The 23978-nt window shown below is 39.5% G+C and overlaps 1 protein-coding gene across 1 annotated transcript in view; it reads left to right on the top strand.

The window, feature by feature from the left end:
- Window positions 1-23978, top strand: part of CREBBP (CREB binding protein) — a 135173-nt gene that overhangs the window by 86849 nt on the left and 24346 nt on the right. The window contains exons 12-23 of the mRNA XM_024553300.4: window positions 339-463; window positions 1096-1284; window positions 2913-3314; window positions 4843-5022; window positions 8086-8275; window positions 11053-11171; window positions 12000-12239; window positions 12676-12764; window positions 18457-18537; window positions 20010-20066; window positions 23067-23144; window positions 23459-23526. Coding sequence (XP_024409068.1) covers window positions 339-463; window positions 1096-1284; window positions 2913-3314; window positions 4843-5022; window positions 8086-8275; window positions 11053-11171; window positions 12000-12239; window positions 12676-12764; window positions 18457-18537; window positions 20010-20066; window positions 23067-23144; window positions 23459-23526 — 1818 coding nt within the window. The remainder of the gene's footprint in view (window positions 1-338; window positions 464-1095; window positions 1285-2912; window positions 3315-4842; window positions 5023-8085; window positions 8276-11052; window positions 11172-11999; window positions 12240-12675; window positions 12765-18456; window positions 18538-20009; window positions 20067-23066; window positions 23145-23458; window positions 23527-23978) is intronic.

Below are 23978 nucleotides of genomic sequence, written 5' to 3'. Positions count from 1 at the left end.
CCTGGCCTTAGTTAACACCTCTTCCAAAGTTGGTGGCAGCATCTTCCCAACGTAGCCTTGTTTTTTGTGGCTTACCTGACTTTTTACCCTCATCTCCTCATTCTGTCTTGCCTCCCACTCCCACCCCTACCATACTGCCCTGACCACCACTGGTGCCGTATTTCCTGGGTATGAAAATTCTGTCACTTAATCATACCTGATTAGTGCGGCGACTTCCTTTCAGTTGTATGTGTTGAGAATGTGTTCCATCTTAGTTTGCTTAGAGTTTATAGGGTGAGTTGTAATTCTGTTTTCCTGTAGATGATTTTCCTAATGAACCATTGGGGGTATGTTCACAGGGATGAATTCATTTAACCCGATGTCCTTGGGGAATGTACAGTTGCCACAAGCTCCCATGGGACCGCGCACAGCATCCCCCATGAACCACTCTGTCCCAATGAACAGCATGGGCTCCGTTCCAGGGGTAAGTCCTGCTTGCCTTAACTGTGCTGAGAAGGTGTTGCCCAAATAAGGAGAACTCTCTAAGCAATGAAATTGTAGATCATCTAGAATACTATGGTACCTGTTCCTTTGGATTTGGGTTATGCTTTATTTCCTTCATATAAAAGTCAGTCAGAATCTCTTTCTCTCTCTCTCATCATTACTATAGTGAAAATTATTTGTTTGACCATTATTTATTTTTATTGGAATGCCAGATTCATAGGAACTTGTGACTCTGTGAAAAGATGGGAGTTCTGTCCCTGGAGTAGGCAGCCTTAGATTTGTGGCCGAGAGGGACTTGTCAGTGTCTGTTGACTCCTACAGCTTACTCTCCCGAGGTTGCTTTCTAGATGCTTCAGAGAACTCATAAATGCATATTTTGAACTTTAAATTATAGCATGCTATTGATTTCTATCCAGAGGACAATCTGAAGCTGACTCATTAGAGACTTTGCATGAGGCGGCAGGCAAAGTGCCTGGAAGCTGTAACGTCTTACTGAGTGTTGTTTCTCTTCCCAAGAAGTAGGGAGGATTTGAATATTTCTGTCTCTTCTAGTTTAGCTTGAGTGCTTCAGCCCCTGTCCTCTGAACTCTCTGTAATGCTTTGTCTTTTTAGATGGCCATTTCTCCTTCCCGAATGCCTCAGCCTTCGAACATGATGGGTGCACATGCCAACAACATGCTGGCCCAGGCACCAGCGCAGAACCAGTTCCTGCCGCAGAACCAGTTCCCTTCATCCAGTGGGGCAATGAGTGTGAACAATGTAGGCATGGGACAACCAGCAGCCCAGACAGGCGTGTCACAGGTACACCGTTCACCTTTGGACCACCTACGTTGATAATAGCCCCATGTTCCTACTGACCTGAGCATGTCTTATTTCATGGAAATTAGAATTCTAGACTGCGCATTTCATTTTCATCCTTTAGCATCTCTTGATTGTTCCTCATTTTTGTCCTGTCATTTTACCTTGTTTGGAATGACTCTTAACCATCTTGGGGTTAACTTCATGTAAAAGTGGAATGGTTTGTGATGTTTTTGTTTGTGTGCTTTTACATTTTGATTTTTGGGTTTTTCATTATTATTTTCTTGGTTTTTATTTGTGTCTTTTAAATTCTAAGTTTCATATGCAATCCTGAGACATTGAATTTTAAAGTGAGTAGGGAGAGGTCCCATGCGTTCACTGCTAATGACTGGTTTGTGCATCCTGTTGCCTGTCCCTGAACTGTCCGGGTGAGGTCAGGCTAACTGGGCCAGTTGAGTAGTTGTCCTGTTATTGAATGTGTTTTTACTTATTCAGTCTAAACCTGAAGAGAACTATTTTCCACTCATTTTACTACCTTTTATCCCCTTTTGTTAATTGTTATAGTATATTAGAAGTGCCACTATATATGTATGTGCACGTATTTTAAATAGGCCAAACCTTCCCCCAAAAGATCAAGTTCATGTTTTAAATTTTTTAACATGAAGTAATATTGAATAAAAGAACTTGAGTACACTAGATTTACTCTCTAAATGCCTACCCATTAATTCTTAATTTCTCTCACATGTCATTGCTCTAAAATAGGGATCAGCAAATTTCACTTTGTGGACTCTCTGTCTTAACTACTTAGCTCCACCACTGCAAGACAAAAGCAGCCACAGCCATGTTCATTTTTACATAAATAAGTGGGCATGCTATGTTCCAATAAAATTTTAGTGCAAAGCCCTGACTGGTGTGGCTCAGTGGTTTGAGAGCAGGCCTGTGAACCAAAGGGTTGCCAGTTTGATTCCCAGTCACAGCACATGCCTGCGTTGCGGGCCAAGTCCCTAGTAGGGGGTGCACGAGAGGCAGCCACACATTGATGTTTCTCTCCCCTTCTTTCTCCCTCCCTTCCCCTCTATAAAAATAAGTAATTCAAATCTTTAAAAAGTACGAAACAAAACAAACTTTAGTACAGACAGGCAGCTAGCTGGCTTTGGTCATGGGCAGTAGTTTGCAGGCTCTTGTTCTAGACCGGTGATTTGGAATCACTTTTTCAAAGGTCTGCGGATATTCTGAAACGTGTCCTCAGTTGAGACCTGCATTGAAACATTTCAGTATTTCAACAACTCATTTTTTAAAAAAAGATAAATGTCTTTTCTGTTGGTCTTAGCTGTGGGTGGATATTATGGAGCATGAAGCTAATAAGCTGAGTGGATATGTTTGTTTAAGCCAGAAGTTTTGACAGTTACAAATCAAAGTATAAGAGAGTATTGTTAGTATTAATTTTATTGGAAAGTGCACACTATATAAGAAGTATACTGCAGGATGAATTTTTGTAAATGGAACATGCCTGTGAAACCAGACCTCTTCGAGAAACCATGATTAAATTTTCATACATTTAATTCTTTGAATCTGTTGCTGCATTTTCAAATGGGGAAAGTAATTTTAACATACTCTGTTCCCTCTGTTAGGGACAGGTGCCTGGTGCTGCTCTTCCTAACCCTCTGAACATGCTTGGGTCCCAACTTCCTTGCCCACCAGTGACACAGTCACCGTTACACCAGACGCCACCTCCTGCTACCACAGCCACTGGCATGCCATCTCTCCAGCATCCAACAGCTCCTGGGATGACTCCTCCTCAGCCAGCAGCTCCCACCCAGCCGTCAACTCCTGTGTCGTCTTCCGGGCAGACTCCCACCCCGACTCCTGGCTCAGTGCCCAGTGCCAGCCAAGCCCAGAGCACCCCTACAGTCCAGGCAGCAGCCCAGGTGACCCCGCAGCCTCAGACCCCAGTTCAGCCCCCATCCGTGGCCACCCCTCAGTCATCACAGCAGCAGCCAACGCCTGTGCATGCCCAGGCTCCTGGCACGCCGGTGAGCCTCTCTGTCTGTCATCTTTGGCTTGAGACTCTTAGATGAAAACTTTCCCATAAAAAATTTCTGTCATGAAGTTGCTGCAGCATCTTGGTACAACCCCAAAAATGAACTGCACTCTATTAGAGCCATAATAAGCCTGGGCTGGGTGGCTCAGTTGGTTGGAGTGTTGTCCCATACACCAAAAAGTTGCAGGTTCACATGCCCAGGTAGCATGTTCGACCCCTGGTCAGGGTGCGTGCAGGAAGTAACTGATCAGTTTTTCTCTCCCTCTCCCTCGTCCATAAATATATCCCCAGATGAGGGTTAAATTTTTTTTTTTTTTTTTTTTTAAGGAAACATAATGAGCTGTGTTTTGTTTCCAAGTTGGCTCCAGAGGCTATATTTGGTAGGGCATGACTTACGATGATCTTCCGTAATTAAGTGAGTTTGCAAAAATCAGCAATTACAAAGAAATAACATGTGGGTCCTCTGTAGAAATTTTAAACTATTTCTATATAGGAGCAGTGTGTTTCCCATTTTCTGTCCTAGATGGATGTCTTCTGGGTTTTGGTAGTTTTTCTCTTAACATCACAAGAATGTGGTCACGTCCCTGATTGTATGTGCTTTGACTTTGCCTATCAGCCTTGTTTTCAACTACAAGCATTTTCTTCTTAATGACAGAATGGCTGACCCAGGTTAGTGCTTCCTGTTACTCAGATCTGCCCAGTCCTCCATTCACCTGCCAGTGGTGCCCCGTCTACACGCTTTCCTAGGCTGAGCTGTCCCACTGACCCAGGGACCCGAGGCTGCTCTCTTGTCCCCTCCACCTCCCTCCCCCAGTTATCATGAAAATCTTAGTATCCGTTTTCTTACCAATCTAACTTAGAAGCATCTCTTCCCCTGAGGTCTGAAGGTATTTATAAAATATCAAAATCCCAACAACAATCTCAAGATAACATTAGTATTTGTTTTTCTCTAAAGCCTTTCTAACTGTACATTATTTGTTTGTTTACTTCAAACTTCACTGGGTAAGACTTTGAAAATTTAGAATTATTTTAGTGGTTCCTTCTCTCAGTATTTATTTCTCTGCCTCCAGATACCATCACTGTTCCTGCAGTTAACAAGCTATATATTCTTATTCCATATAGGCACTTTATTTCCCTTCCTACATATGTACTTATATATTTATCATGCAGCCTTTAACCATAAACATTAATAATCTTACTGGAAGGAATTAATTTTAAAATAGGAGGTTCTGTGGCTTAGGTAGAAAAACTTGGAGAAAATAATTTTATATCCACATGTAAAAAGCTCTGCTGTTTCATCTCTACATTCTTGGCAAGAAGTCAGTTATGTTTCTGTGTGATGTTGTCTTCCTGTAGAACTCCTATTTGAACTTTTGTTCTTCAGTTCTCACAAATAGGGGTCCTTATTAGGTCAGTATTGAGAAATGTTAACACAAAACTATATTTTGGATGAGCAACAGAATTTAAGATCATTTATATTGTTTTGTTAACAGAGGTAAGCAATTTTGGTTTCTCTACAGCTTTCCCAGGCAGCAGCCAGCATTGAGAACAGAGTACCCACTCCGTCCTCAGTGGCCAGTGCCGAAACCAACTCCCAGCAGCCGGGACCCGAATTACCAATGTTGGAAATGAAGGCTGAGGTCAAGACCGAGGACACGGAGCCTGATGCCAGTGAACCCAAGGGGGAGCCTGGGTCTGCGGTAGGTGCCAGGGGTCCACCATGGATGTCCCTGCTTGCTTTTTTCTTTTTTTTTAAAGATTTTATTTATTTATTTTCAGGTAGAGGGGAGGTAGGGAGAAAGGGAGAGAAAGATTGATGTGTGAGAAAAACATCAATTGATTGCCTCTTGTACACCCCAACTGGGGACCTGGCCCACAACCCAGGCATGTACCCTGACTGGGAATCAAACCAGAAACCTTTTGGTTCACAGGCCAATCCTCCGAGCCACATTAGCCAGGGCTTATTTTATTATCCTGTTTAATCCATAAGGTGTGGCTGGCTTTCTTTCTTTCTTTCTTTCTTTTTTCTCTTCTTTTCTGTTTTCTTTCTTTCTCAGAAATGATTAATTTTGATTTTTATAAATACCTTCAGTCTTCTTCCCACTTTTTAACTGGATTATTTCATTTTGGGGGGGTTGTGTGAGTTCTTTATATATTGTGGCTATTTACGCTTTATCAGATACATCATTTGCAAATATTTTGTTCCGTTCAGCAGGTTGTATTTTTTGTTGATGGTTTCCTTCACTGTGCAAAAAAAGCTTTTTATTTGATGTAGTCCCATTTCTTTTTCTTGATTTTTTTCTTTTGATTTCCTTGCTCAAGAAGATACATCCTAAAAGATATTGCAAAGAGCGATGGCAAAGAGTTTATTGCCTATGTTTTCCTCTAGTTTTATTGTTTCATGTCTAACATGTAAGTCTTTAATCCATTTTGAGTTTACTTTTGTATATGATATAAGAAAGTGGTCCAATATCATATTTTGCATTAATCTGTAGAGTTTTGCCAATGCCACTTATTGAAGATACTGTCTTTAATCCACTGTATATCCTAGACTCCTTTGTTGTAGATTAATTGACCATACAAATGATTTGTTTCTGGATTCTCTGTTCCATGAATATATGTATCTTGTTGTTGTGCCAGTACCATACTGTTTTGATTTTTGTAGGTTTGTAGTACAGTTTGATATTAGGCAGCCTAACACTTCATACTTTGTTCTTTCTCAAGATTTCTTTGGCTATTAAGGGTCTTTTGTGGTTCCATATAAATTTTAGGATTAGTTCTCCTCCTGAGAAGAATGTCATTGGTATTTTGATAGGGATTGAATTGAATCTGTATATTACTTTAGGTAGTAAGGACATTTTAACAGTATTAATCCTTCCAATCCATGAGAAAGGTATATATTCTTCCATTTATTTGGTTTTTGTTTAATTTTTGTCTCTGGTGTCTTATAGTTTCAGAGTACAGGTCTTTCTCTTTGGTCAAATTTATTCCTAGATATTTTATACTTTATGATGTAGTTAATTTCTTCTGATCATTTGGTACGGTGTATAGAAACAACATATTTCTTTATATTGATTCTTCATCCTACAGCTTTACTGAAGTCATTTATTGGTTTTAATAGTTGAGTTTTACTTCTTCCTTTCCAGTTTGGATGCCTTTTATTTCTTTGTTTTGTCTGATTGCTATGGCTAGGACTTCCAATATTATGTTGAAGAGAAGTAGTGATGGTGGACGTCCTTGTTTGTTCCTGATCTTAGATAAAATAAAAGTCCAGGACCAGATGACATTTACCAAACGTTCAAAGAAGAATTAATACCTATCCTCCTTAAACATTATTTTTTAAATGAAGAAAAAATTCTTCCAAACTGTTTTATGAAGCCAGCATTAATTACCCTGATACCCAAACCAGATAAAGACATTACAGAAAAAGGAAATTGCAAGCCAGTATCCTTGAACATAGATGCAAAAATTCTCAACGAAATATTAGCAAGCCAGATTGAACAATACATTTAAAAGATTATATACTGTTCCAGCAGGTGTGACTCAGTGGATTGAGTGCTGGCCTGAGAACCAGAGGGTCTCCAGTTTGATTCTCAGTCAGGGTACATGCCTGGGTTGCAGGCCAGGTCCCCAGTAGGGGATACACAAGAGACAAACATAGGTTGATGTTTCTCTCCCTCTCTTTCTCCCTCCCTTCCCCTCTCTCTAAAAATAAATAAATCTTTTTTTTTTAAAAAAAGATTATGCACCATGACAAAGTGGAGTTTATCCCAGAGATGGAAGGATGCTTCAACATCCATAAATCAATTAATGTGATACATTAATAAAATAAAGGATAAAAACCATATGATCATCTCAATAGATGCAGAAAAGGCATTTGACAGAATTTAACATCCTTTTATGATTAAAAACTCAAAAAAGATCTAGTAGGAATATATCTCAACATAATAAAGGCCATATTTGACAAACCTACAGCTAATATATTCAGTGGTGTAAAGGCTTGTATTTTAAATCTTTGGATCATTTAGCAATTTTTTCATTGCCGTTTTTTATTCATTTATAGTTCTTCAGAGTTAGATTGCACAAGGGGTGTATTGGTTTACTAATTAACGTGTGGCAAAAGTTGAAACTTGACTGTGGGCTGAACCAGCCTATAAATGCGTTTTGTTTCGCTCACACAGTATTTTTTAAGTGGGAAATCATAAATTAAACTCCAGATTTTTGCATTTTCTTGAAAAATGAGCAGCTCTGTCAACATTGTTCTTGTAGTCCTCTGTGGCAGCAGTCTGGATGGGAGCACGAGCATGGCCTTTAGGTGGGCGTGGCCTCTCCAGTTTGCCAGAGTCCTCACTACTCCCTGCCATCTCATGCCTCACCTGCTGCAGTCATTTATTTTACCTGCCTGGCCCTCTGAGCAATTTGGTTTTTGATCTCTGCCGCAGTTTTCCAGGAGATTTTTATTCCAAACTGGAAATAGCTATATGTAAAACTACCAAGCAGGTGATAGTAGGCATGTGTGTATATGCAATTTTTAAGCAGTCTAACATATAAAATTTTTAAATTAAGATAGTAATTGTACTGGTACTATGTTAAAGTGACCCAGCTGACACCAGATACTCTATTTCTTTTTGTGAGAGAGAAAAAGAATGATAAATGCGGTTGTGACTAGGGGAAGGTGTCAACAAGCCTTCCAGTAACTCTGAGTTACAGTAAGGGTTTTTAATTTCCATGTATCATTATCTATCTGTATTTGTTTTTTCAAGATGCTGGAGGAGGATCTACAAGGATCTTCCCAAGTTAAAGAAGAATCAGACACAACAGAGCAGAAATCAGAACCAATGGAAGTAGATGAAAAGAAAACAGAAGTCAAAGTAGAAGCTAAAGAGGAAGAAGAGAGCACTGCTAATGGTGCCGCCTCTCAGTCAGCATCTCCTTCCCAGCCACGCAAAAAAAGTAGGTTGTGTCTTCTTGAACTTACTGAACTGTGCTGCCTTGCCATTGTGTTGTGATTCCATACTGTGGATTAAAAGCTAATGCAGAAAGGGGGGGGGGGCGTACAAGGGGAATAAGTGGTAATGGGAAAAAAAAATACAATAAACATTAAAAAAAAAAAAAGTTTCAGTAGTCAGTCCTGGGCTTTAAAAAAGCTAATGCAGAAAAAGAATTTTATTTCCCCTTTTATCTTTTTTGCCTGCCATTCCCCAAGTAGAAATGGTGACGCCAAGCTGGTCTATAGCCTGAGGACCCATAGGTTCATGGCAGGAATGAGAAACAAGCCTTGGCTCTGGGGGGCAGCCCAGGGGCACACCTCTCTTCTGAGATGTCTTGGCTGTGGGACCAGAGTTGAAATTGCATCTTAGTCTTGAACAGGCCAAGGTTCTTGGGCTTTTTTTGGCAAGGCATGAACAACCACTGACAGATTTGAGCAGGAAGATGAACAAAAGCCATGGTGTTAGGGAAATTATCACAATGACATCACACATGTAGGAGCTTGTGGGTTTCTGCTGCTAGAGATAGGAAATTAAGTGCCCAAAGTAATGGGGTGGTAGAGTGGGACCCAGTGATCTAGAGCAGCAGGAGGGCGTAGGGACAGGTAAGTGAAGATGTTTTCAGTTCCGAGCTATGTGTAGTGAGCCAGTCTCACAATGGATGTGATTTTAAAAACCACATTGGAGAGGTGTCCAGAAAGTAAGGAGGTAGCAGGGTGTTGGAAAATTGTCACGTGGCCCTTAGAAATGTGAGATTGGGACTCAGGAAGTTCAGGGTTGCAGGTTGTACATTTGGAAAAGATGGTGGGAAAATGTTCGAGTCTGTTGTTGTAGAGTCTTGCTGCTGGAAGGGACTCTGGAGTACAGCAGTTCTTAAATTTTTGGTCTCACACCTCTTTATATTCTGAAAATTGAGGACCCCAGAGATTTTTTGTGTGGACTATCTGTCGCTATCTACTCTATTAGAAAATAAAGCTACATGCTCAAATAGGAATTGTTTAAACATTTAATTCATGTAAAAATAACATGTTACATAGCACCCATAAATAACACATTTTTATGGGGGAAAAAACTTTTCCAAAACAATTAGGAATTAGTGAGTATAATGACATTGGTTTTACAATTTTGTGGCTCAGAGAGATAAGCGGACACAGCTGGATTCTCATATCTGCCCCTGCCTTCACTCTCTTATATTACATTGGTTGAAGTACATGAAGAGAATCCAGTCCCACTCCAGATAGGTAGTTGATAAAGGGAAGAATAACAACCTTTTCAGATGATCGTGAATTGTTTTTTATTTTTATTTTTCGATACTACACCAAAACTCAACAAGTGGGAGTTTCTTAAAGATGAGTTGCAGTGTGAAAGCTGAATCCTTAGCACTGAATTTTTCATACTATGACATAAGGATCTATTTGTCTGTCTTGTACTTTGTATGGATCCTTTTCCATTGTGTGATTTTCTTTAATTTGTTAAATTGATTTTAATCAATTTAAAGGGAAGAGAAGGGGAGAGAGAGGGAGAGAAACCTCAATCAGTTACCTCTCATACATGCCCCCGAGTGAGGACCAAACCAGCAACCTAGGCATGTGCCCTGACCAGGAATCAACCTGCTGTGACCTTTTGGTTTACAGGACAATGTTCCAACCAACTGAGCCACACCGTCCAGGGTCAGCCAGGTGTTTCTTTTCCACAGGAGGTCAGTAAGGATACATGGTGGTCCTTGGCTCTGATGGCAGTAAACTTAAGGAAACTTCTCAGGGCTACGGTTTTCATCTCTCAGTATACTCGACACATGCCACTTCCCAACTAAAACTTTAAATGTTTATGATGTTTTAATCTGATTTTTAAATTATAGTGTGCCATGTATCTGTTGTACAAAGTCTTTTCAAAATAGAAAGAGGAAATCTCATATCAGTTATAAACCAAGTCATCAGAACTCTGCTGTATTTGCCTCCCATTGGTCAGTTTTTTATGCATAGGATGTGTGTGAGCAAAGTGAGGTTGTCACATACTCTGCTGACTGACCTGTCTCTTGCCTTCAGAGGTTATTGTGCACATTTTCCTGTGTCATTAGAACTCATTTGGGATTCGTATCAATGTGCCATCTTGAATGTATCTGGCAGCTACTGTTTATCCTTGAATTGGTGACAACAAAAAATGTAGTAGGAAATGGGGTGTCTGAGAGGTTGGAAAAATGGGCATTGGTAAATGTGGGAGAGAACAGTATAAAACTTTTGGGGAAAATACTTTTTACAGCTCTGTCACTGGGCACATTTATGAGGTTATAGTGCAAGACTATTTGTCTCAGGTGGTCCGAGTTTACTTCAGCCAAAAACAGGGAAGTTTCATCAAAGAAGGAAAGGTCCCTTCCAGTGAAATAACTTTATTACCATCATTTGATCATTGAAGATGATTTGGGAGTGAGCTTCATTTCCTGTTACAACACAGTTTTAATGTTGGAATCCTCTCACTAAAGAAGCAAACTTAATGTATTTTGCCTTGTAATATGGATGCAGTTCTTAGGAACCCTAACATTACTGTACTTTTGGGAGACCCTAAATTTGTAGCTTTAGAATGTCCATAGACTCAACTGAATGAGAACCCTTAGAAGCTTCGAGGCTGGGAGAGAGATATTCAGGCCCTCTCAGAAATGGCCCCGGCTTCCATCTGAAGTGTCATAAAGGGGAGGGGTCTGGGTGCCTCATAAATAGTTTCTTTCCTCATACTTTCTAACTGCAGTCTTTAAGCCGGAAGAATTACGCCAGGCTCTTATGCCAACCCTAGAAGCACTATATCGACAGGATCCAGAGTCCTTACCTTTTCGCCAGCCTGTTGATCCCCAGCTCCTAGGAATTCCAGTAAGTTATACAGTAAAAATATGTTATAACTTTACCAGTGTAACTCATGAGTATTCATGTTTTATTTCTTAAAATAGAGTAAAATAACAACCTTGTTTTGAAGACTTTTTTCCTAATATAAAAAGCAGTTTGCTGTCAAAACAGTAATACACCTTTGTCTTATTGAAATGTGTGTTTCCCACCTGTTCTGTGAAGCCACGGGGTCCATGGAGGGGTTGGGATGCGTGAGAGGGGAGCATGCCCTGGGCACACCACCCACTTGCTCTGGTGACTCACTTTGTATTTGGGGCTTTATGTAAGAATTGGTCTGAAAAATGGATTTAAAGAATTGATGACCATTAATTATAAAACACGTGGTCTTCTCACTTTAATATCCTGGATAGTCTTGTAAAGGCCACGGTGACCCAATAGATTCTATTAAGTCGTATTACTGTTTTTGTTTCTGTTTTTGTGTTTGTCTTGGAATTTCATTTTGCTTGGTAGAACCAAGAGTGAATCTTTAGAAAAATATATTGTCTGGTAAATTTGCTCACCATTGTAATTCAGTGTATGAAAGTTCTTATTTTTAAAATCTTATATTAAAAAGCATCTTTTATTAAACAATTCTTTTAATATCATTTTTTTAACTTTGCCTTTGAAGGAATTTGATCACATTTGAAAATATTAATTATAATTTTAGTAAAATTAGAGGATGATCAGGTTATTTTTGTTGTCAATTCTTGCTGTGGGAAACAGATGTTGTTCAGTACTTTCTATTTTATTTTAAGAGATAAGGCTGGCATTTGGAATTTGGGATATCCACTAGATTGAGGCCATTTTGTCTTTAAGGATTACTTTGACATTGTGAAGAACCCCATGGACCTTTCCACCATCAAGCGGAAGTTGGACACAGGACAGTACCAAGAACCCTGGCAGTATGTGGATGATGTCTGGCTGATGTTCAACAATGCCTGGCTCTATAATCGCAAGACGTCTCGGGTCTATAAGTTCTGCAGTAAACTGGCAGAGGTCTTTGAGCAAGAGATTGACCCTGTTATGCAATCCCTTGGATACTGCTGTGGACGCAAGGTACAGTTTAAACTCTTTCTGGAAAATGATCTTTCCTAGTTAGCCCAGCAGTATGATAATATGATAGACTCAACATTTTGACCACACGTGTGTGCTCAGAAGTACCCAGGTGGAGTCTGGTGTTTTGTAAAACAGTTGATTGCTTGAAGTGATATATAATGAATGATAAAGCTAGAGGTGCTTATTGGGGAAGGCCTTGGGTGAAGCGTTTCTGCCTGCTGTGTATTCTTTGTCAGTAATAAATGTCTCTTAGACACTAACTCTGTAACATGATATCCAAAATAATGTCTTTAAATAGCTGTGAAAATGGTTAAAAAAACTATCTAGTATACTAACAAATAATTTACTGGCTGAATCTAACCCACCATAGTGGGTTAGAACATTAAATGACAATAAATGGGATATATTTTTAGTGTCTTCTCCTTTGTTTTTGCAGTATGAGTTTTCCCCACAGACTCTGTGCTGCTACGGGAAGCAGCTGTGTACAATTCCTCGAGATGCAGCCTACTACAGCTATCAGAATAGGTAAGCATCGAGCAGCTTCCTGAATTACAGAACAAAAGGAAGGTTTTAGGGCAAGGCATGTTTGTCTGCTTGTAGCCCAGGTACATTAATTCTTTCCCGAAGTTCCAATTAAAGGAGCCACAATTTCAGTATTTCTTGGTCACTCAGGTACACTATCTTAATATTAAGGAATGCTTTTACAGTATAAACATTTAAGCTCACAACTACTTGCTGTACTACTTGGTTCAGGTACATTCTTTCTTAAGCCATGGTCTAGATTCTAAAATGTAACCATATAAGAAAGAGCCTAGAGTTGAAAGAACTCTAATAAAGATTGACGGGCCTTTTTTGAGATAATAATAAAGTTGAAACATTCTATTTTGCTATTCCCCATGTCAGTATTTGCCTAGATAATTTGGCCTGGACAATCAGATAAGAAAAACTTGCACTGGTTCCAAAACCATAGACTTTTTGTTTTTAATTAGTAGCACAATACAGAATGGGAGCCAGTGTTTTATTGAGTTCAAGAAAAACTCCTCTTGTAAGATGGCCATTTCAGGGTTTTGTGAGTAGTAGATACGCATGAGTAATATTTGCCATTCTCTTCAAATGTTGATAGCTTATTAAGAATAGATCTCCTGTCTTAAGTAGAGGGAGAATGAAATACTATTTTATGTTGATTCCCCACACAAATATGATTTTCATATTTTTGAAAATTAAGCTACTTGTGTCTAGTGTTTTAAGTGGCCACATGTTGCCATAGCATGAAGGTATTGTGCCTTAAAGCACAGGTTATACATCTTGGTCAAATTCAGTTACATTGCCTCCATTTTATAAATCCGCGACTAGATTCTTTATGTGACCGAGAAGAAGCTTCATGCCTACTCCTCTTTAGGTTGAAATGTTAAATGTCAACATGAGGCTTTGATGTTTCTAATTATTTTGATCTTATGTGCTTAGTAATTCCATAGGTTTTAGTATTTGAAGAAGATGAGTAGAGAGCTTTCTATTATTTGTTCAGAGGTTCATGCATAGGCTTGTATTATTTGGAATTTTGAAATTATTTTTCTTGGCAATTATGTTTTTAAATTATTTAATTTTTAAAAATCTAACTATATTCAAGATTATTAATGACTTTCATCAAAATCCTAGTTTAAAAAAAAAACTCTTGACCTGCAAATGTTTCAAGAAAAGGGTTCTAGCCTTGCCCAGCTTGCTTATCCAAGTACCTATGGTGCAGTGAAATGCTGGTAAGAGGGAGAGATGGATGCCCCTTAGAAGAAAGGAACCTGTACTAGAGGTGCAGCCCATATAACTATCCTGCTGAAAAAGTATTTTTTAACATTTGGAATTTAATTTCTGTCTTAGTTTTACCCTTCTATCAATAGAAGTATTTAAGACAAAGTTTGAAGTGACCCCATAGCCCTTGTATGATGGAATCTCCCACAGTGACAAGTGTTCTGAAAGCTCTGGCCTGTCCAGTTAATTACAGCTTTAGCTTCATAACCTTTAGCACATCCCATAAAATATCAAGCCTAACCTTCCTCTTTGTGATACGGGCACAATAACACCTTCCTGGTAGTCTCAGTTGTTAGTCTTCAGTGAAAGAATAGGAATTCACTTTGGAAACTGTTGTGCCGAGCAAAATAAAGTTATGAAATTTTAAGAGAATAGATTAAAATAAACTGTACCCTGAAAAACACCCCTGTCACTGGGTGCCCAACACAATTTGGATATAGAAGGAAGAACAGGCAACAGATTGCTTGCCACCCTCTCTATAAAGTTTGGGGCCTTTCATTGTTGATTTTATTGTGCCTGAGTCCTTTGGGACCCTTTCTTTGCCAAATGCATAGATTTTCACAATATTTAAGTTGAATGTAATTTAAGTTCAATAGAATCGATAGTATCAGGGTACACTACTTACCCCTTGGAGGAGATTATTGATGGGGAGTGTGCATTAAGAGTAGAAATATAAATAAAGAATTGTTTTATTAATGTATTTTATAAGTATAGGCATACTACTTCTCAGCTTAATCTCACAAGGTGTGCTTTCTAGAATACTCAACTTGAAGGTATTAACGTGTAATTTTTAAAAAATTTTTAATCCTCATCTGAGGACGTTTTTTCATTGCTTTTAGAAAGGGAGAGAAACACTGATGTGAGAAAGAAACATCAGTAGGTTATGTCCTGTATGCACCACCCCCCAGGCATGTGCTCTGACCAGGGCCTTTCGGTTTATAGGACAGTACTCCAGCTGAGCCACACTGGCCAGGGGAGATTAACGTGTAATTTTAAGAAAACACTGGCCTAATTCTGTGCTGGACATTTTGACTGCTTACATTTTTATTCTCAACTTTTGACTATTTATGAACATTGTGGTGTTCTTATGAATCATTGTTTTGGCACTTAGAGTCCTAAACTATTTGGGCACTTAAAACAATAGAGACCAAAATCCTAGAGATCTTTTAAACAAGTGAAACTAATACATAAACTAGAGTATGGTTACATTTTCACTTGTTTCCATACTTTAAGAATTTGAAAGAAACTCATGTTGGGAAAACTGTTCTATAGATTTTTCCAGTTATTACCTATAGATAAGATAGATATTATCTATAGACAGCCCCAGTATTTGTATATACTGGTAACGGTACTTAAAACAATCTGCATTTGAAAATTTACTCCATACATTAACTTACCCTACAGATAAACTATGTAGTTACATTGTGCTAACTTTAGGTACCCAGATGTACATCATCATCAGATTATGTGAAGTATTTCTCCTTTACAATTCCATGTTCATCAAACTGCTTCCTTCACACAAGGCAGAATGACGACTAGGCTCTTACAGTGAAAAGTAAATAGAATAATTTTGTATTTCCAGAGTGAATACAGTTTGGACTAGGTAATAAGGTGGGGACAGCTTGGCATTAATATCTGTCACCCACTTATTGCCAGGGTGGTTACAGCCAATTTGACTAGATGGGTGACAGTGCTGTCTTCTGTGGGCTGTGGTCATTTCTCAGAAAGGTATTAGAGTGAGTCTCTGGGCCCCCTCCCAGTCCCCTCTAAAACCTCAACATGTCTCTGACATTGCTTTGGAACAGGTTCTAACATGTGTTATTCTCTGTCCCAGTTCCTGATGATGATGTTTTTCAGGGGTGGGAGTTAGGTACAACAGAGCAAAGGTTTCCATGGCCACTCCATGGGCAGCCCACTCAGCCGTCAGTGATTTGTCCCAGGCCAGTTTCCTCCACTGGGTCTGTGATGCTTCTTTCCTGGATATTGCTGGAGTTGAAGTCCTGCTTGAACAAAAACTAAGAATTTGTCCAGGGTTTTAAAGCCATTTAGGTTCACATGTAATTATCATGGCAATTTCATTTCAAAATGTGTTCAGCGGTACTCTTCTGGCTAGTCCACAGTGGCTGTGTGTTTAATCATAAAATTAATTGGAACACTCAATTCCTAGTTTTATTTTTAAAAGGGAACTATTTGGCGTGAAGGGGGGTATCACTTTTCTTACTGTTCTGCTAGCCACTGAATTAGTTTATAATTCCTGTGTTTTGATTCTTTCTTGCTGGTGATAATCATGTCCTTCTGCACAGGGAATTTCTTTTCACTACATCATATCAAGGCTCCATAGAAATATCTAGAAAATAGTAAATAGCCAGAATATTACTGTAATTCATTCAGGAAAAAAAGATAATACACAGGGGTGGGCAAATGTAGGCTGAATTGCCAGGCATCATTACCTAGTAGATAAGTCATAAGTAAGGATACTAAATACTAAATAATAACGATAATAAAAAGACAAATATTGCAATAATTATTAAATAATACAAGAATAAACTGTTTTTGCATACTTACAACCATGAACCTACTTTTGCCCACCCTTCTATGTAGGTATCTATTTTAAAACAGCAATGTTCATCTCTTTGCTTCTGGTCAAAGTTTTTAATGTTGGCAGAATTCATTGACTGACTTAGTCCTAAATAAGCAGGTCCCAGCAAGAAACTTTGATTAATCCAGTTGTTACCCTCAGGGAATCTGTCATGTTCCTCATCAAAAAACGGAAAAGTTGTATAATCTTGGTGTGCGTGCATGCTCTAAAGTTTTGTGCCTTTACTTTACGTGCATTTAGCCAGTGAAATCTAGCAGACAAAATGTTCAGTGTGTTTAAGATTAGAACTAGAACTTGTGGGAGACCTATTTTAGTAATGAAGACAAACTGGCCAGGTGGTACCTGACTCTCGGTTTGCAGTCGTGTGTGTGTGTGTGTGTGTGTGCGTGTGCGCGCGCATGTGTGCAGGCACACATGAAAGCATGAGTGAAGCTGCAAGCTGCCGCATCTCCTTCTGTGCTCTTGGTTCAGTGTGCCACTCCAAGTCTCGTCATAGTGTCTTTAACACTAATCCTCTCGGCACCTTGTAGACATAGTTTTGAGCACTAAAACCGCATTTTACTGTGCTGCCGTCGCTACCTTATACTCATCCTTTTTGCTTGTATGAGTCATCTCCATTCAGCTTGTTTATTTTTACAGTATCCTTGTGTGCCCATCTTGTTTTATATAGCATCAGCCTGCACTTTCATTGATTTCTCATTTGTGTCCTTTCCAAACATTTAATAGTTTTTATTTTATTCTTATTTGATAGCTTGAGCTGAGGCTCTGTATTATCTTACAAGAAATTGGGGTTATGGATAACTTCTCAAATGCAGATTGTGCTTTAAAGACTCACTCTCTAAATTTGCTAAACTTGGACTGTCACCAAGTCAGAGCAGTCAATCACTGAGTATCTCAGATTGATGAATGATTGGTCCCAGTACCAAAAAGTTTAAAACAAAGCTTAGAATTGAATTTTTTAAGTCTTTAATTTTGTTCATGGATTTACATATATTGTATTGCTTATACAATATATCACAGTTTTTTCTCTGTGTATTCTTATTGATAAATGGCTGGAAAGTCTCTGACCCCGATTGCATTTCTGTTAATTGTTTGTCTAGAAAATGGATTTGGTTTCATTTGTATTTTAATCTAATTAAGTGATTAACATGAGAAAAAAGACAGGAAAAAAAATTGAAACCAGTTTTGGGTACTGAATATTTTTATACCTTTAAAGATCTGGCTTAAGCACCAGAAATAAAATCTCTGAATTGCTGTCAAGCATAAATTTTCTGTTTTGAAAAATAAGCTATTTCAGTTTAAATTGCATTTTTAAGGCCTTTTGTCAGACTGTTTTGTTCAAAGTAAATTTTTTCCATATCAAGCCCTGAAATTATATTTGATTTTCTCTTAAGTAATAACAAAATTCAAACTCCTAAATTTAAGCTCCTTACAATTCTAGTATTAACAACTCCTTGCAAACATTTGCATCTTGGAGCTGAACCGTGACCAGTCGTTGTTAGTGATGATGGCCTGATATGTGTGCAATGAGACCGAATGCTAATCAATGCTTTGCCTTGGCTTTCTGCTCTGTGTTGTCTTGGTGTTTGCGTCTTACCTCTATGTCTGTGCTATTTGTTCCCTTCCCTGTTTTCTAATCCTGCCCTTCCCCACCTGCCCCTGTTCCTCTCATTGTTCTCACTGACCCATCAATCAACCAACAACGTTCCCCTTTCGTCGTGGTGATCTGCCCTGCTCTGATTGGTGGCTTCGTTGCTTGGGTGGCTGTGTGTTATGATGGACCAGTTCACCCAAGTATGGCCTTCTTGCTGACAGGTATCATTTCTGTGAGAAGTGTTTCACAGAGATCCAGGGGGAGAATGTTACCCTGGGTGACGACCCTTCACAACCCCAGACGTAAGTACCATCCTGTCATTTTTCTCGGGGGTGACTTGTAATTGTTTTTTTGTCTCTTGTCCGTGAGTAAAGGGGAAGCACCACTGCTGTTTTGACTTGTGTATATTATATTTTCCCATATTAACTATGCTCACTTTAACACGTAGCTGTTTTAGCTGAACACCAGTGCCCCTTCTGTGTTCTTCCCCCCATTCAGGACTGCACCCCACCCATGTAGTTCACTGGTCTCTTTTGACCTTGCTCTGACCCTTCTTTTAAAGCACTTGACATTTCCTAGTGGTTATCACCCTCCATTTTGGGAAATTGTAAATTTTCTGTTACATCTGAGAAACCAAGCAACCCTGTTCACAGAACTGGCAATAGCACAAAATAGGTCTTATGTAGCTACCTTCATCCTTTAGGTGGTGAAGCTAATAAAACACAGATAATGAGCTCCCAGAGTGTGAATGTGTTTTCCTTTCAGGAGGCTTGACTCTTGCTCACTAGATCCAGTGCAGATAGGCCTGAGGTGGCTCATTCATTCCTTCAAGTCCATCTTTTCCTCCTGATGCCTGTCCTCTGATGGAGTTATCTTTCAGTGGTTAAATGTCTAGAATGTGGCAAGAAAAAGCAAATCCACAAAATTAGATGGTCAGCTAATTTATATGCTTGAGATACCTAAAAACCTGCCAACCACCATGTCTGCCCAGGACTACCAGTGTTCCATGCTACTCTCTTCTGTCCAAACTCATACTGGGTAGTCTACTCGTGTGATGCCCGCCAAAGGCAGCAGGGCTTCCCAATGAAGCAGTTTCCAGCAGCATAAGATACTTACTATGCAGATCAAGGTTACTTTATTCAAGTGCAAAACAAACCATAGCCACTTGTAAGACATACAAACTAATATGACAGATATTCTACCTATTCAATTTATTTTTATACCCCTTATCATCCTAATCTTTTGGTCCTATTGCCTGATAAATAATTGTATAATTCCGTGAATCAGAAGTTAATTCAAATATACACTGATCACAACAAAAGGACAGTAGAAACCAGATACTCACCTCTTTAAGAGTAATCCTAAGTATATATTGACCTTGTGTCATTGAGGGAATATAGTAATTAAAAGAGTTGGTTACACCAATATTAGTTAAATTTAGTAGCCACTCACCATATAGATTTGACTGAAAATTAACAGGTTTGAATTTCAACACAATTTTACCATCACATTTTGACTAGTCTTTGTTAAATCTTGTAATAAATGTTGATGATAGTTGGGAGGAAATGTTCCAAGAAAAGATAGAGAAAAATAAATGTTAGTGTTTTCTGTGGAGTTGAATTTTATATGCCTGTGCCATCATTGCATCTACTTGAGGTTTTAGCTGACCATTTACTTTTCATTTGAAGAACTAGTTATAAAATAATATCCCAGAGACTATAATTCATACTCAACAGATAAATTCAGTTAACATTTTTTTTTTCTTCTAAACAAGGACAATTTCAAAGGATCAGTTTGAAAAGAAGAAAAATGATACCTTAGATCCTGAACCGTGAGTATATAGCTCTTTCTTTCTGGCTTTCAGCTTTTAGTTTCAGGTCAGGGAAGTTCATCCTTATGAATGGGTTGTGGGATGGGACATTGGAAATACATTGCCCTGGTTGGAATTTTTAGTGTGTGGCGTTTTTTTCAGATATAGATTATCCTTTAACTCACACAAAATGTGTGTCTTTGTAACATGCTCTCTAGTTACTGAATTTTAACAGTGATGAGATGAGATGGGTGTTTGGTTCTATTAGAAGCTTTCTGATAGTTTGGTCATTAGTGTTTTTAAGAAGCCATTTAGTGTGAATCTTTAGAAACCAAAGGTAGGAATATTTGGTGGAGTAGTGCTAATATAATTTAAAGGGAAATTTCAGAAAGAAAACCACTTAGAAACCACTTTCTAAAAAATAAGTAATGGGAAGCCTGGTGTATGTTCTTGCCACTGACTTTGGTTTGGTATATTTTCAAAGGCCATTGTCAAATATCTGACTTTCCTCCAGTGCCCAGTGAGAATGCTGTATCTGCAAAGTTTGCTCTGTGATGGCCCCTAAAGAGGCTTCCAAGCTCCTGTGACAACTCCTTTTAGATCCCCAAAGCTGAGTCCTGAGAGCACCCCAGTGTGCCGAGAGGCCCATTGTGTTCTATCACTGTGGTGAATGTTCTTTGAGAGCTGCTTGGTGAGCGCAGGCACCACTTGGATGTTTGGGAAATGTGGTTGCGGTACATCTAGATCTGAGAAACAGATCCTCCTCTCTATCGGCCCCGACCTCCCCAGCTCTAGGGAGACCAGATGCTGCAGTGGAAGACACAGACTCCCTACCCAGGCCTCATTTTGGAACCTGACTTGACTGTTTAGAGCTTACTTAGTTTCTCCTACTAGCAGTGCCCAGGCTAAGTACACGTTGACTGCCAGAGCTCCAGCCTGAGCAGAGTGCCTGGTGCATGAGGAGGTGCTTTTCCCAGATCTTTAATGACCAGTGGATTGGTGTTTGTCCCTATTGTCCATCTCCCTGTTCACATTATGTCCTCCCCTGTAGTTTTTCAGTTTCACTACAGTTTATATTCATTTTTCAATTTCAAATTATATTGCATTGGAATACTCAGTGCTAGGCAGTGGGCAACACACAGGAGAATCAAGTTTGGGGAGGTGGGGCTCTGTTTTCAGTACAAGAGACAGGTGGATCATGGCACAGACAGTAGAAGGCAGTAAGATGGTCCAGAGGTGAGCAGCCCTGTCCCAGGGCATAAGGGTATCCCAGAGAAGGTGATGCCCATCTAGAAGCAGGTGTTGGGGAAGAGGAATAGTGTTTTAGACACAAAGGAGTGAAAGAATACAGGATGTTCGACAACACTACAGATAAGCTCAAGTGGTTGGCAGGTAGGAGATGTAGATGGAGCCCCTTGAGATGCGAAGGAAAGATACTAGGTGAGGGTCACTTATACTGCTCTTTGACATGTAGATTTCCTCCTGGATGTAGTGGGGAGGCTTGAGGAGACATCATTGGCTTCTGTTATAGAAAGATCACCCTGGATCCGTGAGGTGGATTCACCAGAGAGGAAGGCTTCACTTTCTGGTAGGGAAGCTAGTTAGGAGACTAAGGAGCAGCTTAGGTGGGAGAAGGCTGACCTGAACAACAGCCTTCTGGTGGAAGGGACCACACTTGGGGGGGGGGGGCGGTGAGAAAAAGGCCACTCTAGGTGGAGGCTTACGTAACTACATGAACAAAAATACAGGAAAGGGAGCCAATCAATTGGTTAATATTTAATAGAAGGGGAAAGAGGTTAAAATTCAAAATTGATAGAATGGGGTCTAGAACATATAATGTACTTTTTCACATTCCTATTCTAGACATAGGGAAAGCTTAAGAATAGGGTATCTTTGGAGTAGGCACAGAGCTGAAGTTATTGTCTGCTGAGCTTTTAAATTCTTAACGCAAGGATCAGCTCAACTGCTGAAATTCAGAGAAGGAGCTGGTTGGGGTTGATGGAGCACCTGAGGGAGTGAAGGTTCAGAACAGCCACAAGATAGAGTAGGGGGTGGGGAGGAGGGCAACACAGCGCAGGATTGCCAGAGAATATTCAAGACAAGCCAGTTAATGGTGCTGCTGATTTGCATGTGTATCTTCCTCCAGTAGAACAGAAACAGAGAACCGGTGTTAGGCTTTGTTTGTGGTTGAACACTTGCTCAGCAAGGCCAGTGGAAAGAAAGATCAGGGTCTTGATAGACAATAAATGAGAGCGTGTGTCAGGTTACAGGGCTCTCAGCATCCAGGCTGATTGGCAGAGCCTGAACCCAAGAGAATTTGGGGGAAATGTGGTCCTTTCTTGCCCCTTAAGGTTTCTATCAGGTGTAATTGGTGGTGATGCTGAGGGAGTGCCTGAAAAAAATAGGCTGAACTTCAAGCACGTTGGTGATTAAGATTTCCAAATGAGTTTGGGTCAGAGTGCAGCAAAGGGCACGCAGCTCAGTGTGTCCTTTTGCTCTCCAGTGTGTACTTGAATAAGGACTGTCACTTACGAGTCAGCTTGGGACTTCCCACCTTTGTGACTGACTCAGAGCAGGTACTTCCTATGCCTAGGTCTAAGAATATGTGTTTATAATGCTGAGAATACTGTTCTCTCTTACTTAAGTCAGTTTAGGCTTGTGCAGTTACATAGAGCAAGCATTGGTCTTCAAGATGTGTAGTAATGTCAGAAATACTGGCCCATAAAATGTGTCTTTATCATAGGACTTTTTAAAGGTAAAGTTTCATTCCTGGTTGCAGAGGAGATTGGGAGAAGAGAGGAATGAGGCATTTGTACAAAAAAAGGGGAGAAAGTCAGCTTTTTCTACAGAAAATATACTGATGAATTTTTTTAAATACAGCTGAATCAATCAACAGGTGCATTAATGCCAGACACTCAAAGTAATCAAGAGGACAGGATGTGAACACAGTATACCAGCTCCTGCAGACCACTGGGTTGTGTGGTTCCGCGTGCATTTCAGTGTGCTTTCTTTGTCTTCCAGTTTCGTTGATTGCAAGGAATGTGGCCGGAAGATGCATCAGATTTGTGTTTTACACTATGATATCATTTGGCCATCAGGGTAAGTAATTTCCTGTGATCTTGGGAAAGAGAAAATTTTACACAGTGGAGGAGAGGGTGCCTGCTGCTGCTGTATTTCATTCGTTGTTGTCAGCGAGAATTCAGCAATTAAGATGGATGGCAACTGGTTCTAAATTTCTTAAGTCTTTAAGTGTTTGCCTGCTTTAGGAATTAAAGAATCAAAGGAGTCTGCCTCTTTACTTTTGTATAATGATGTGATTTAACAGCCAACAAAGTATCTTAATGTTACATTTCACTGGTTTGGCAACATACCCTGTTTTCTGTAATCTGATCACACCCATTATGTTTTTGCAGCTTTGTGTGTGACAACTGCTTGAAGAAAACTGGCAGAACTCGAAAAGAAAACAAATTCAGTGCTAAGCGTAAGTTGTGGAAGGATTTCTGTTTCCTGGTCTGTAGGTTGTAGAAACTTCATAAGTATCCCAGTATTCCTTTGGTTCCTTGGAACACGTCACTTTAGAGCTCACTTATCCAATGTTTTTATGTTTGTTTTCTAATACTTTGTATTTTGTCTTCCCCTTAAAGAGCATAATTTGACCTGATCATTATATCAAAGTCAGCTTTATGAACAATACATGTTTTAGATGAAAGTTTAGAAAGGTTAAATATATAGTAAACTGGATGAATTCTGAGAGAGAAAATTTGTCAGCAGATCATTCTCAAGTAGGTTAGAAGTAAGACTTCCCCCAAACACACACACATATACAGATGTTCTGTCTGAGCAACACAGTTAGTCCTAGGCCTGTGTGTGGGCAGCTGCTTGCCCATCACTAGGTGTGGACCCTGCTGTTGTGAGAAGTGACCCTCTTGGGTT

This window comes from Desmodus rotundus, chromosome 1 (genome assembly GCF_022682495.2).
Source record: "Desmodus rotundus isolate HL8 chromosome 1, HLdesRot8A.1, whole genome shotgun sequence".
In the NCBI taxonomy this organism is placed as follows: domain Eukaryota; kingdom Metazoa; phylum Chordata; class Mammalia; order Chiroptera; family Phyllostomidae; genus Desmodus; species Desmodus rotundus.
The sequence above is the reverse complement of the archived record's forward strand: the minus strand, read 5'-3'. Positions and strand labels throughout refer to the sequence as shown.